The sequence below is a fragment of the Xiphophorus couchianus genome, chromosome 9, assembly GCF_001444195.1.
Source record: "Xiphophorus couchianus chromosome 9, X_couchianus-1.0, whole genome shotgun sequence".
NCBI classification, from domain to species: Eukaryota; Metazoa; Chordata; class Actinopteri; order Cyprinodontiformes; family Poeciliidae; genus Xiphophorus; species Xiphophorus couchianus.
In genome coordinates, this window is record NC_040236.1 from 24,215,535 (window position 1) to 24,227,363 (window position 11,829).

Below are 11,829 nucleotides of genomic sequence, written 5' to 3' on the forward strand. Positions count from 1 at the left end.
GGTGAATTTTTGCATTTTGGTCAATCAAACATAAAAGTTGTCATAGAATCACATATTTTGAAATTTATGAAATAAATCGATAAAAAAATGAAAAAAGGTCTATCTGTGTTACTTGTTTCATTCTCATAGAAGAACTGCAGTGCTGGCCACTGATCGAACACAGTGTAGCAATGGAAAAGATCTTCCATTGCTCAAAAATGCTGCTTTGTGTGGCCATCTTGGACTCTTTAATACAGGTGTGTTGCTACAGGCCAGACGACGGGCAGAAGATTTGATACAAACAGTTTGTGGAACATGTCAAAGTCTCAGGAATGTTCTCATCAAAAGTGATGTGTTTAGCATTTTAGGTTAAAGATAAAAAATGTTTTGATCACATCCATTCAAAAGTGAGAGATTTCACTTTTTGTTCCATGCTTCACAGCATTCTGAGGGAAACCAAGACTTTACAGGAGGCACTGTGATGTCACAGTGTCGCACTCTAATGTAATGTCTGATGTCACGCTGTCACACTGTGACATGAGAGTGCGACACTGACATCAGAGTGCGACACTGCGATGTCACAGTGTCTTTGTGATGTCACAGTGCCTCTGTGATGTCACAGTGTCTTTGTGATGTCACAGTGTCTTTGTGATGTCACAGTGTCTTTGTGATGTCACAGTGCCTCTGTGATGTCACAGTGTCTCTGTGATGTCACAGTGTCTTTGTGATGTCACAGTGCCTCTGTGATGTCACAGTGTCTTTGTGATGTCACAGTGTCTGTGTTATGTCACAGTGTCTTTGTGATGTCACAGTGTCTTTGTGATGTCACAGTGTCTTTGTGATGTCACAGTGCCTCTGTGATGTCACAGTGTCTTTGTGATGTCACAGTGTCTTTGTGATGTCACAGTGCCTCTGTGATGTCACAGTGTCTCTGTGACGTCACAGTCTCACACACTGATGTCACGGTGTCACACTCTGATGTCACAGTTCCAATAATTTGAATATAAACCTCAGTTGCTAAGCAGTGAGAATAACAATGCATAAACTGCTGAAATACATGCATTTCTCTTTACATTACTGTAAAGTAACAGTTCTCTTCTGCCACCAGGGCTTTAGGGTTCAAGAGATTCCCAACTTGACTCTGAATGCAAACAAATTGCTGATGAACAACCTCAATGCCCTCTAAAGCAGGCTACACTGTGCTGTTTGAGAAACCTTCCAGAAGCGCCACCCTTGAAATTCAAACGTATTGTACTTTGCGGATGGGAAAAAAACAGTTAACCAAAGTAAGAGGCTAATTGGCAATTTGATCATTTTAGAAGGAATAAATTTCTCTTCATGTTCTTCTGACTTTTTGATTCTCTGTCACTCAACTCACGTAGCAGAGCCAAAGACAGAGATAGCACGTGTGACTTGATGACCCAATCCAAGGAAGACTTTTAGTGTAACGGGTAAAAACAAATCCGGAACATATTGCCAAATTAGGACTTCCTACGTGGCATTGAAGAAATTGAACATATCCAGCTATACTTAATCAAAATATTGGCGTAGGCAATTTGGTGCGAAAACCAGGAAAACCTTCATTACTTTGGAAACGCATCATTTTGTGAAAGCCACTCTAATAACTAAACTAAACATTTATTTAAGCTACTAAAACTTAGCTTAAAGGAACTGTCCAGGAAACAGAGTGCTTGTATGCGAAAGACCAAAGTACAAAGATATGTTTATGCTGCTGTATTTAAAATAAATGAATACAATTTATGTCTGTTTGTCTTTCAGGTCCAGAAGGATGCGTTAACAATCGTAGTGCACAACAGGCGACAGCGCCATCCGAAGACGTAATTGACTTTTTGACAATCCGAGTTGCTTCTTCTGCCATTTATTCGTTCATTTCGGGCCTTTGTCTCAGCTGGCTCTGTGCTTGTGTCCTGCAGATAGACGAGTTCTACAGTCTGACACAGAATCCTCGAGGCTTGTGTGTGATCATCAGCAACGAGGACTTCATGGGCTCTAAATACAAAAAACGTCTTGGAAGCAAAATGGACAACGGTAGGTTTTTCTAGTTTTTGAATAACTTTCGGTCCTGATTCACCTATTTATATTAAGTTGCATTTAATGGCCTGTTGCAGTCGTGAATCTAAATGTGTTTTGATTTGGATTTGTCTTCTATGTGACGCAGAAAATCTAAGCAAGCTGTTCAAACGCTTCGGCTTTGTTCTGGACATACACAAAGACCTGACAGCCGACAAGATTACAGAGACGCTCAAGAAGCTGAGCGAGAGGGACTTTTCTAAAGAGGATGCCTTGGTAAGGGATTTTTAAAAAAAGTTTTCTATTTATGTATTTTAACTAGTGTAAATCACATACACTCACATTTACCAGCTAACTTTAGACCACCTTCTTTGGAACTGCCTTTAATGTCCATTATGTAACTTTTATTTAAAAAAAAAAAGTTTTATACATATTTGTTAAAACTGTCACCATGTCGTTACAAGACTGATAATCTGTGAAAAGGTTGGTTTCCTACATCTCCTCCCTAAGCCACTATTGTTGCCTGAAGAAACATGCAGACCAAAAACAACCAATCAGAGCTAAGGGGAGGGTCTTGGCTCACTTGGATTGGTTGTTTCTAGTCAGCACTCAGAAGGTAGAGGAGTTCAATTTTTTCACAGATTATCTGACTCATACCATACTGTAATGACATAGTGGCAGTTTCAACAATTATATATATAAAAAAAAAGGAAAGAAAGAAAACTTCTTTATTTTTAAATAAAATTTGCATACTGCAGCTTTAATTCCTTGTATTAAACAAGATTACATTCCTGAGATATTTTTGGTCCATTTTGACTTGCTAGGATCACACAATTGCTGCTGATTTGTTAGCTGGATGTTACCATCTCAAATCCACTAGGTTTATTTTATTAGTTGTTGCCATTTAAGCTAAATTTATCTAAATCCAAGTCAAACTAGGAGGTGATACACCTTGGAGTCATCCCCCTTCCCCCTCTTCTTTCTTATCCTCTGTAAGGTGGTGTGTGTGCTATCCCACGGAGAAATAGGCACCATCATTGGCACCGATGAAAAGGAAGTGACACTGGAACAAATATTCGAGCCGTTCAAGAACGTTTCCTCCTTGTTTGGGAAGCCCAAGCTCTTCTTCATTCAGGCATGTCAGCAAAAGGTGCCTCAAAAGACAAACCAGGATGAGCCGTCCAAAGAGACGCCATCCAATTCTGTCTACTCGGACGCAACTTGTCCTTCTAAGGATGGAGACATTTTGATTGGCATGGCCACAGTGCCTTACAGCAAAGCTTATCGGCACACAGAAGATGGCTCCATATACATCCAGATACTCTGCAAGGAGCTGGAAAATGCAGCTAAAAGGTGAGACGTTTTTTTTAAATTTTTTTGTGGCAAAGTATTCGCTCCAGGTCACACAAAGGCCCGGTATGATTTTTGAGTGTTACCGCCATTGTTGGATTTTAAGCAACTTAAGCCAGGATGAATTTGTCATTTGTTGTGATTTTATTGTTTGTTTTTTATGGAGTAGTCTGCAAAAAGTAGAATTAAGAAAAAAAAAAAAAAAAAAAAAAAAATATATATATATATATATATATATATATATATATGTACAACACTTAAAGCCACAGGTGAGTCTAAAATTTATGTAAATATGACAAACACCAAACAAAGTAATTTTAGCATGAATACGTTGGTATGTATTGCTTAATATTTTCTGTTCAATCTCTTTTCGTCTCTTTAAAAATAGTTTTCTAACACTCTTTAAGTAGGCCCCTGGAAACGGTTTGTTAGTGACCTACCAGTCTGTAAGTCAGCCATTAGTTTACGCATAAAAACATATGTCTTAAAGACAAGTAGTAGATGTCAGGGACGAAGTAAAATAACAGGTTTTAAGCTATGCATTAATTTGCAAAATGGCGGCCAGAACCCGACCTGCCGTTTGCTGACCCTGAACATAGTTGGTGACCCCTTGTAACATTTTAGCCAGTTAGCACAAAGAAAGCAGGAAGCCAGCCATAATCCAGTCCAGAAAAATCAACCTTAAAATGTTTCCAGTCTTCCTGGTTTGGAGCAACCCTGGTCTTCTTTACTGTGTTTTGGTGTTGTGTTGCTAAGTTTGTACAAATCAGGTTGCATAATTTTTTTATTTGCTTTCTTTTTCTTGTTTTCTTCACAGCCCGAAGAGAGATGACATACTCACCGTCTTAACGCGTATGAACAGGAAGGTCAACAACCATTGTTTGATACCTAGTAGGCAGATGCCAGAGCCCAAATACACTCTCACCAAGAGGCTCGTCTTGAGATTTGTTTGAACTGTCTGGAACCGTGCCTACGTATTAAATGATCTGATGTGCGCTGGACTCTAGTTTACAAGTGTGTCTGGATATGAGCCTTTGAGTTTCTGAATGGTTCTGTTTGATAGGTGAATTTTTGCATTTTGGTCAATCAAACATAAAAGTTGTCATAGAATCACATATTTTGAAATTTATGAAATAAATCGATAAAAAAATGAAAAAAGGTCTATCTGTGTTACTTGTTTCATTCTCATAGAAGAACTGCAGTGCTGGCCACTGATCGAACACAGTGTAGCAATGGAAAAGATCTTCCATTGCTCAAAAATGCTGCTTTGTGTGGCCATCTTGGACTCTTTAATACAGGTGTGTTGCTACAGGCCAGACGACGGGCAGAAGATTTGATACAAACAGTTTGTGGAACATGTCAAAGTCTCAGGAATGTTCTCATCAAAAGTGATGTGTTTAGCATTTTAGGTTAAAGATAAAAAATGTTTTGATCACATCCATTCAAAAGTGAGAGATTTCACTTTTTGTTCCATGCTTCACAGCATTCTGAGGGAAACCAAGACTTTACAGGAGGCACTGTGATGTCACAGTGTCGCACTCTAATGTAATGTCTGATGTCACGCTGTCACACTGTGACATGAGAGTGCGAAACTGACATCAGAGTGCGACACTGCGATGTCACAGTGTCTTTGTGATGTCACAGTGCCTCTGTGATGTCACAGTGTCTTTGTGATGTCACAGTGTCTTTGTGATGTCACAGTGTCTCTGTGATGTCACAGTGTCTTTGTGATGTCACAATGTCTCTGTGATGTCACAGTGTCTTTGTGATGTCACAGTGTCTCTGTGATGTCACAGTGTCTTTGTGATGTCACAGTGCCTCTGTGATGTCACAGTGTCTTTGTGATGTCACAGTGTCTTTGTGATGTCACAGTGTCTCTGTGATGTCACAGTGTCTTTGTGATGTCACAATGTCTCTGTGATGTCACAGTGTCTTTGTGATGTCACAGTGTCTCTGTGATGTCACAGTGTCTTTGTGATGTCACAGTGTCTCTGTGATGTAATTTGAATGGCATTTCTACGTGAATTCATGACGACACAGAAAATCCTCAAAAATAGGGTATTTGTAGGATTTTTCCCATTGACTTATAATGGGGGTTTTTTCGTAGTTTTTTACGAATTATGTCGCCATGTTAACCCCGAATCCCACCAAAAGTAATAGCTCCAATGGCGTGAATTTTCTGCACGTTTTGATACCTGATTTGTAGGTGTGCACGCAGCGGTATGAGCCGCATTAACGGTTACGGAAGAAAAATAAAGAAGACTAGAAAATTCTTGAAGAAATTTAACCGGGGCCTGCCAAAGTGTGCCCGTCGGTTTGAACCCAGCGTTCTGATGCTACAAATTAGCATCAATGCTAAAGAAAGCTGCAATCATATGAATACAATGACAAGAATGTTTACTAACATTGACTTGCACCATTCAGTATGATAAAGTAAGTGTATCAGCTAAAATTAGCAAAAATGCTAATGTTAGCGTGATTGCTGTCAGTAGCATGTGGGACATCACTGGGATGTTTTCTATAATGGTATTACTCCATTCAGTAGACTAAACATGGCTAATAAGTCAAATAAATAGCTAATAGCTTATATAAGCTAAAATGCTAATGCTAATGAACTGCCTTGCTGCGCAAGGCAGTTCCCTGACCTGAGAGAAAAAGATAATGCAGAATAATATTATTGCACCACCTGCGGCGGTGCACTAACCTCAGGGGCATGTTGAGGCTTTTATTTTGAAATTTTTGTTAAGCTTAATTTCAAAGGTCCAAACTAATCCCATGTCTAATAGTCATTGGGTTAAATCAGTTATTTATTGCTCAAAAGAGCAATTACCTAATGTAAGATTTCTCAAGGCTTTTATTTTGAAATTTTTGTTAAGCTTCATCTCAAAGTGCCAAACTAATCTCATGTGTAACAATTGCTGGGTTAAATCAGTTATATAATGCTCAAAAGAGCAATTATCTGATGTAAAAATTGTCAAGGCTTTTATTTTGAAATTTTTGTTAAGCTTAATTTTAAATTGCCACACTAATCCCATGTGTAACAGTGCTTTGGATAAAAAAGTCACATAAAGCCAAAAAGAGCAATTATCTGATGTAAAAATATTCAAGGCTTTTATTTTGAAATTTTCAGTATGCTTCATTTCAAAGAGCTAAACTAATATCATGTGTAACAGTGCTTTGGATGAAAAAGTCAAATAAAGCCAAAAAGAGCAACTACATGATGTAAAAATATTCAAGGCTTTTATTTTGAAATTTTCAGTAAGCTTCATTTTAAATTGCCACACTAATCCCATGTGTAACAATGATTGGGTAAAATCAGTTATAAAAAGCCCAAAACACAAGTAGTTCTAAAGGCCAGCTCAGTCCTCCTCTGTAGTAACTGACAGTTCCACCATGTTGTAGTTCTGACATTCAGCTCAGACCTCTTTTGTAGGCACTCAGTGTCCGCCATGTTGTAGTTCTAACCTTCAGTCATTGTAGTTCTAAAGAGCAGTTCAGAGAGGCAGACTAAATTCTATGTCTATTTTGAGTCTAACTGACACTGTTTTGTGTCAGTTAGACTTTTGTTTTGAGTTAAATTTGGCTCGTTTTTTGTTAATTATGTCGCCACAGTTACTCGAAATGCCAACAAAAGTAATAGCTCCCCTCACGGGATTGAGCCTCACGTTTTGATATATATATTGTGAGGGGGCATGCAGCGGTACGAGCCGCATTAACGGTAGTAGGAAGCAGCAGTTATTTTGAGGTGTAGAACAATAGGTGCCTGCCATGCAATGCATAGGGATTACATCCCTATGCATTGCTATGGGCAGGTCCCAATTATAATAATATTAAAGAGACGCTTGTTGGGTGTAGAGTAATAGGTTCCTGCCATTGCTTTGCATGGCAGGCCCCAATTAAAGAAACACTTTTCTTGGGAGAATAGTAATAGGTTCCGGCCCCAAAAACAATGATGGTGTTGGCATTTCTGTAGAAGATGCTAAAACAGAAGTCTCTGCAACACTGCTGCACATGAGACAGAGAGCGAGTCCCAGTGGGGGAAATGAGACCATCTGCCCCTCTGCAGGTGACTGTCCCCAGATAGAGGATGGAGTTAAGCTGAGGCAGCAAAAGAGAGCTCCAGGGTAAACTGTCCAGCTAGGAAGCTGCTGTAGCAGGCGAAGGACTGTAATCAGCCTCTTATTAGTCACATTACAGCTGGCCCCGATTCTCTCCATCCTGCTGTAGTATCTGAGCTGCTGCAGGGCTACTGTGTTCAGTATTTGGCTCCATGTTTTTGCTTTTCTGTAACCAGTGAACATTTCTGATTATCAATGTTAATATCAGAGACAACCAGAGTAAATATAAATGTTTTTTTTTATAATTTCTTAAGAGACAGAAGCTTTCCAAATCAACCTAGCCTGATCTAAACATGTCTCTCTCTCTTGCTAAACCATTTAATAGTAATCAACCATATTTTAGTTCAATTACATTGGCAACATCTATTACTGTCAGACATCAATCAAAAAACTGCTAAAATAGAACTTATGTGTAAACACAATTCCACTTGATTCTCATCTCCCTTCACTGCTCCATCTGGGTTTTCTCCCATTGAGTTGGATTCCCTCCAGTAGATTTTCTACCGGGCCAATCAGCAAACAGAAGGAGAAGTTGTGAACGAAGACGTTGATTCTCTCTGCTGCTCGTGGATTTAGCAGTGGCAGAGGAAGTGACCTAAGCGTTCAGTCCGTGTTGGTCACGCTTCTGAATATTAAACTGGCATTAACAGACGCCTCGTTTGGCTCGGCACTTTTCTCCTTACCGTGGTGGATGGTGTTGACGCATTACGTTCATGCTGGCCACACATTAGACATTGGTTAAGATTTAAAACTTCAACAAAGTCCTCCAGGAAGTAATCGTTTCTCAGTAGCTGAGGGTCCAGACTCTCTGGACAAAGTGAAGCGTAGGACACACAGTTATATTGAATATAGTTATTTGGCTTTGTTTTTGTCTTGGGGAACACATCCAAATGCATTCAATGGTTGTCTTGATGCTCCTTTTAGCTACCTCTTTAATTATGTTGAGGCTTTGTTTACTTATTCATATTGTGGTAGCATTAATATTTTAAAAGGTATCTGACATGCATGGACACCATAGTTAAACTATGCTCCATATAGTAGGTAGTTGGCATGGATGGAGAGGCTGTAAATACAGTAATAACACCATGGTGATGAATTCATTTGAAAGTGTGGTCCTGCAGGCGGGTCGTCTTCATTCTCCTGCTCTGGGTCAGACTTCCGTTGTTGACATCTTTAGCAAACTTTGGAATAAAATGTTCCTCTGCTGGTAGATAATTGTATTGCTGCTATCAAAATATAAAAATGGCCTAATGGGGTGGAATGAAACGCTCTGCAATCTGTAAGGTGACGCGACGTGAAATGTTTCACATTTTAAAAAAGCCACAGCAAAACCAGATGCTCTAAAAAGCATCTCAGAACCTTGGTGAACGAAGGATCTGTGGACCAGGAATTCAGACCAAAGGATTGCAGTCCTGCTTTATATAGACCATAAGTGAATAATTTACATGTGAAAAGGAAGGATTTAAAAGCATGACATATCCACTTTAAGGCCTTTTTTTTTTAACAATGCCTCACTCTTTACTGAAATGTTAATAGTATTTCTGCAGCTCCTCCAGAGGCAGTGAGGGTTGAAATACCTTTCACGATTTGGATAGCATCCTCATGTGTACGCTACCTCCACAATCCACGAGGTGAAATAAAACCTTGTTGCATCTGACTCACAAGCTAAAGTCCTCATTGTGATAGTACTTGATCCAGAAGGTAGTTGACGATTCCTCTTCATTTAAAAGTAGAAGCAAACCCAGCAATTTCCTACAGCCGGTCTATAACAATGTTTTCAAAACTTGACTGCAAGAAGCCATCTGAACATCACCTCTGTGCACTTGACTAAGCAATCCAGCGTTCTGACTCCAAATCCTAATTATGCAAATGCATAGCCTGAGGTAACGCGAAGCCAAACAACCAAAGCAAATTAGACCATACAATTCTGCAGAGATTCTACAATTAACATGTTTCTTCCTGATGTCGGAGCATTTCGGATAAAAGGAGTGAGAGCCAGAAGAAAGCTTCACTTTGCTTTCATGTTTCGATATGCTTTTTGGACACAGTATTTGCTCAGAGAGAAATATGGTACCTAGGATCGCTATCAGTACATCTGGCTAAGAGAACTTTTTTGGCAATTTGACATGCTTATGTCGTAGCCAATGGAGACTTTATCAGCCTCATAAACTGGGACAAACTCCGGCTACTTTGTCAGGTCTCTATGCCACACTGCTGTGAATTCTGATATATAAATACTCTAAATTGCTGAAAATGCCAGCATGAGCTTTAATACGCTGGCATGTAAAAGCTCATGTGCATCACCATGTTCCTACAGATGTTATATTTTTCTTCCTCATATTTCAAGGCACGTGACATGACAGTCAAACATTATTTAACCTTACACTGCTGTAAAAAAGTATTTGCTCCCATTTAGATGTATTTTGTTTCTGCTTTATTGACACTCTTTCATACTTCAAATGATCGACACAAATTTTTATAGCAGACAAAGATGAGATAGAAAAGAAGCAAGTAAACGCAAACAAAAAATACCCTGGAAATTTCATGTCAGGTTGTCCCGTCTTTCACAGCACCGACTACTTTCAGTTGTGTGTAATGTCTGGCAGTTAGTCTTTTACATCAATGTGGAGGAACTCTGGCCCAAATGTCAGACCTTTTGTATTTGCGTACTGCCTATTTTAATAGTTCAAACATCCATATGCAATAATTTGTACAGCAGATACAGTGTTGGCTCTACTGTAGAAGCTAATATCTACAGTCGTCCTTATTGGGTTCTTGGGGTTGCAGCCAATCACCGTCAAGGAAAATAAAGGTTGCTTTTGGATCGACTGGCTTGCAAAAGCCAGCTAATAGCATGTCAAGTAGAATCTTCTCTATAGATTTCAGCTCCAAAAACTACATTTTCTTTAGAATATTTTAGGAATGCTCCATGAAAGTGTCTCCAACAGGAGAGTTTCTGCAAATAATCTTTAGGTAGGTTCCACAAAGAAATACACAAATAACAAATCACAAATATGTGCGGGTTCACTGTAGTGTTTTAACTTAGTCACACGGCCAGTTTAACAACAAAGCACAAAAATTCATTTCAGCCTAGACTTTGACTAGACCACTCCAGAATCATCGTTTTGCTTTTAGTTTCTTTAGCCATACACAGGTGACTTTGCTAGCAGACTGGATGGTGTGCTGTGGTCCTGAACTGATGGTCAGATAAACAGAAGTATCCATCAGTTGCGGCAAGAAAAGATTTATCAAATGAATCCAAGTGGTATGTCTGGCATGAAAACAACAGAAAATTATGAGAACGCCAACCAAACATCATGCTCTGGGGGTGTTTTAAAAAAAAAAAGAAGAATTTTATGGTTGAAATTGAGCTACTTTAGAAAGTGGAGGAAGTCTTGTATAGTTCAGAAAGACATTCTGTTCTGTCAATAAAACCTTTAGGTAGAAAATGAAAATGTATTTCATTTTTCAGTTTCACAGTGAGTGCAGGCCCCTATTTAGATCAACAAAAAATGACTCAGTAGCCACGTTTCCATTACAAATGTGCAGAAAGTTTGTCAATATTTTGCTATTATAAAAAAAAGAATCGCAATTGTAGTGTTTCCACTAAATGAGAAACACAATTAAAATCCCACGTGAATAACTTTGTTCACACAATGTCATTAAAAGCATGCCGCGCTGTCAACCCTCAACTATTTCCTGTGGTTTTCTAATTGGTTTGCGTGAGCGGCAACGTCCGGTTGTTGACTGTGTGACTTGTGATGAGAAAAAAAAAAGTTTCCATTGCAGTTTTACTAAATAAACCAGCTTCGATACGGCCAAAATAACTACCTCATCATATCGCCAAAACCTTTTCTCAAAAAAAATGTTTTTTTTGTTTTTTTTCAAATTGGCATGTTTCCATTAATGTATTTTATGGTCAATGAAAACGCAGCCAGTGAAAAGGGGGAAATGAAAGAGTAAAAATGGTCAAACTAGAGTCCAGAACGCAATCTGACAGAAATTTTAAGGCAAGAGATGTCCTCACATTCTAGGAAACGTTTCAGAACTTCTGCAAGGCCAGAGTGGATTGGGACTTACTGTACAAGAGCTACTGTACATGGTAAACATTTGTTTGAATCAAATGTCCAGAAAGTTATAAAACTGCGTGCAAAAATATGGACTTTTGGAATGGAAAATGAGTCGGAACCCTGCGCACATCAGGTTGGAAATATGGTTTGCACATTCAGCACAGCATGCGTGTGTGTGCACAGAATGCACTATGTCAGTAAACTGTGGATGTGACAATGGCCTGTCTTTTCATTTCCCACCCTTCCTCCTGGTAATGCTCTCATGGCCATTTCACTATTAA

The 11,829-nt window shown here is 39.0% G+C and overlaps 1 protein-coding gene across 3 annotated transcripts; it reads left to right on the forward strand.

Moving 5' to 3' along the window:
• Window positions 1-219: 219 nt before the first annotated feature.
• LOC114151637 (caspase-8-like) lies at window positions 220-4,522 on the forward strand. Of its 3 annotated transcripts, XM_028028981.1 has the most exons (8): window positions 220-236; window positions 1,088-1,265; window positions 1,362-1,430; window positions 1,759-1,817; window positions 1,914-2,028; window positions 2,159-2,286; window positions 3,008-3,363; window positions 4,178-4,522. In XM_028028981.1, the coding sequence occupies exons 5-8, from the start codon at window positions 1,983-1,985 to the stop codon at window positions 4,311-4,313; spliced, it is 666 nt and encodes a 221-aa protein (XP_027884782.1). In that variant the 5' UTR covers window positions 220-236; window positions 1,088-1,265; window positions 1,362-1,430; window positions 1,759-1,817; window positions 1,914-1,982; the 3' UTR covers window positions 4,314-4,522. The 3 variants fall into 3 exon arrangements, with proteins under 3 accessions (XP_027884782.1, XP_027884781.1, XP_027884780.1); XM_028028980.1 differs by having other exon boundaries at window positions 1,088-1,430; XM_028028979.1 differs by lacking the exons at window positions 220-236; window positions 1,088-1,265; window positions 1,362-1,430 and having other exon boundaries at window positions 1,676-1,817.
• The last annotated feature ends 7,307 nt before the right edge of the window (window positions 4,523-11,829 follow it).

Bases quoted from the DNA above. Each gene is read 5' to 3' on its own strand.
- LOC114151637 (XM_028028979.1), top strand. From the start codon at position 1,740: ATGTCTGTTTGTCTTTCAGGTCCAGAAGGATGCGTTAACAATCGTAGT. The intron at 1,818-1,913 runs GTAATTGACTTT...TGTGTCCTGCAG, and splicing joins CGACAGCGCCATCCGAAGAC to ATAGACGAGTTCTACAGTCT. The intron at 3,364-4,177 runs GTGAGACGTTTT...TTTTCTTCACAG, and splicing joins CTGGAAAATGCAGCTAAAAG to CCCGAAGAGAGATGACATAC.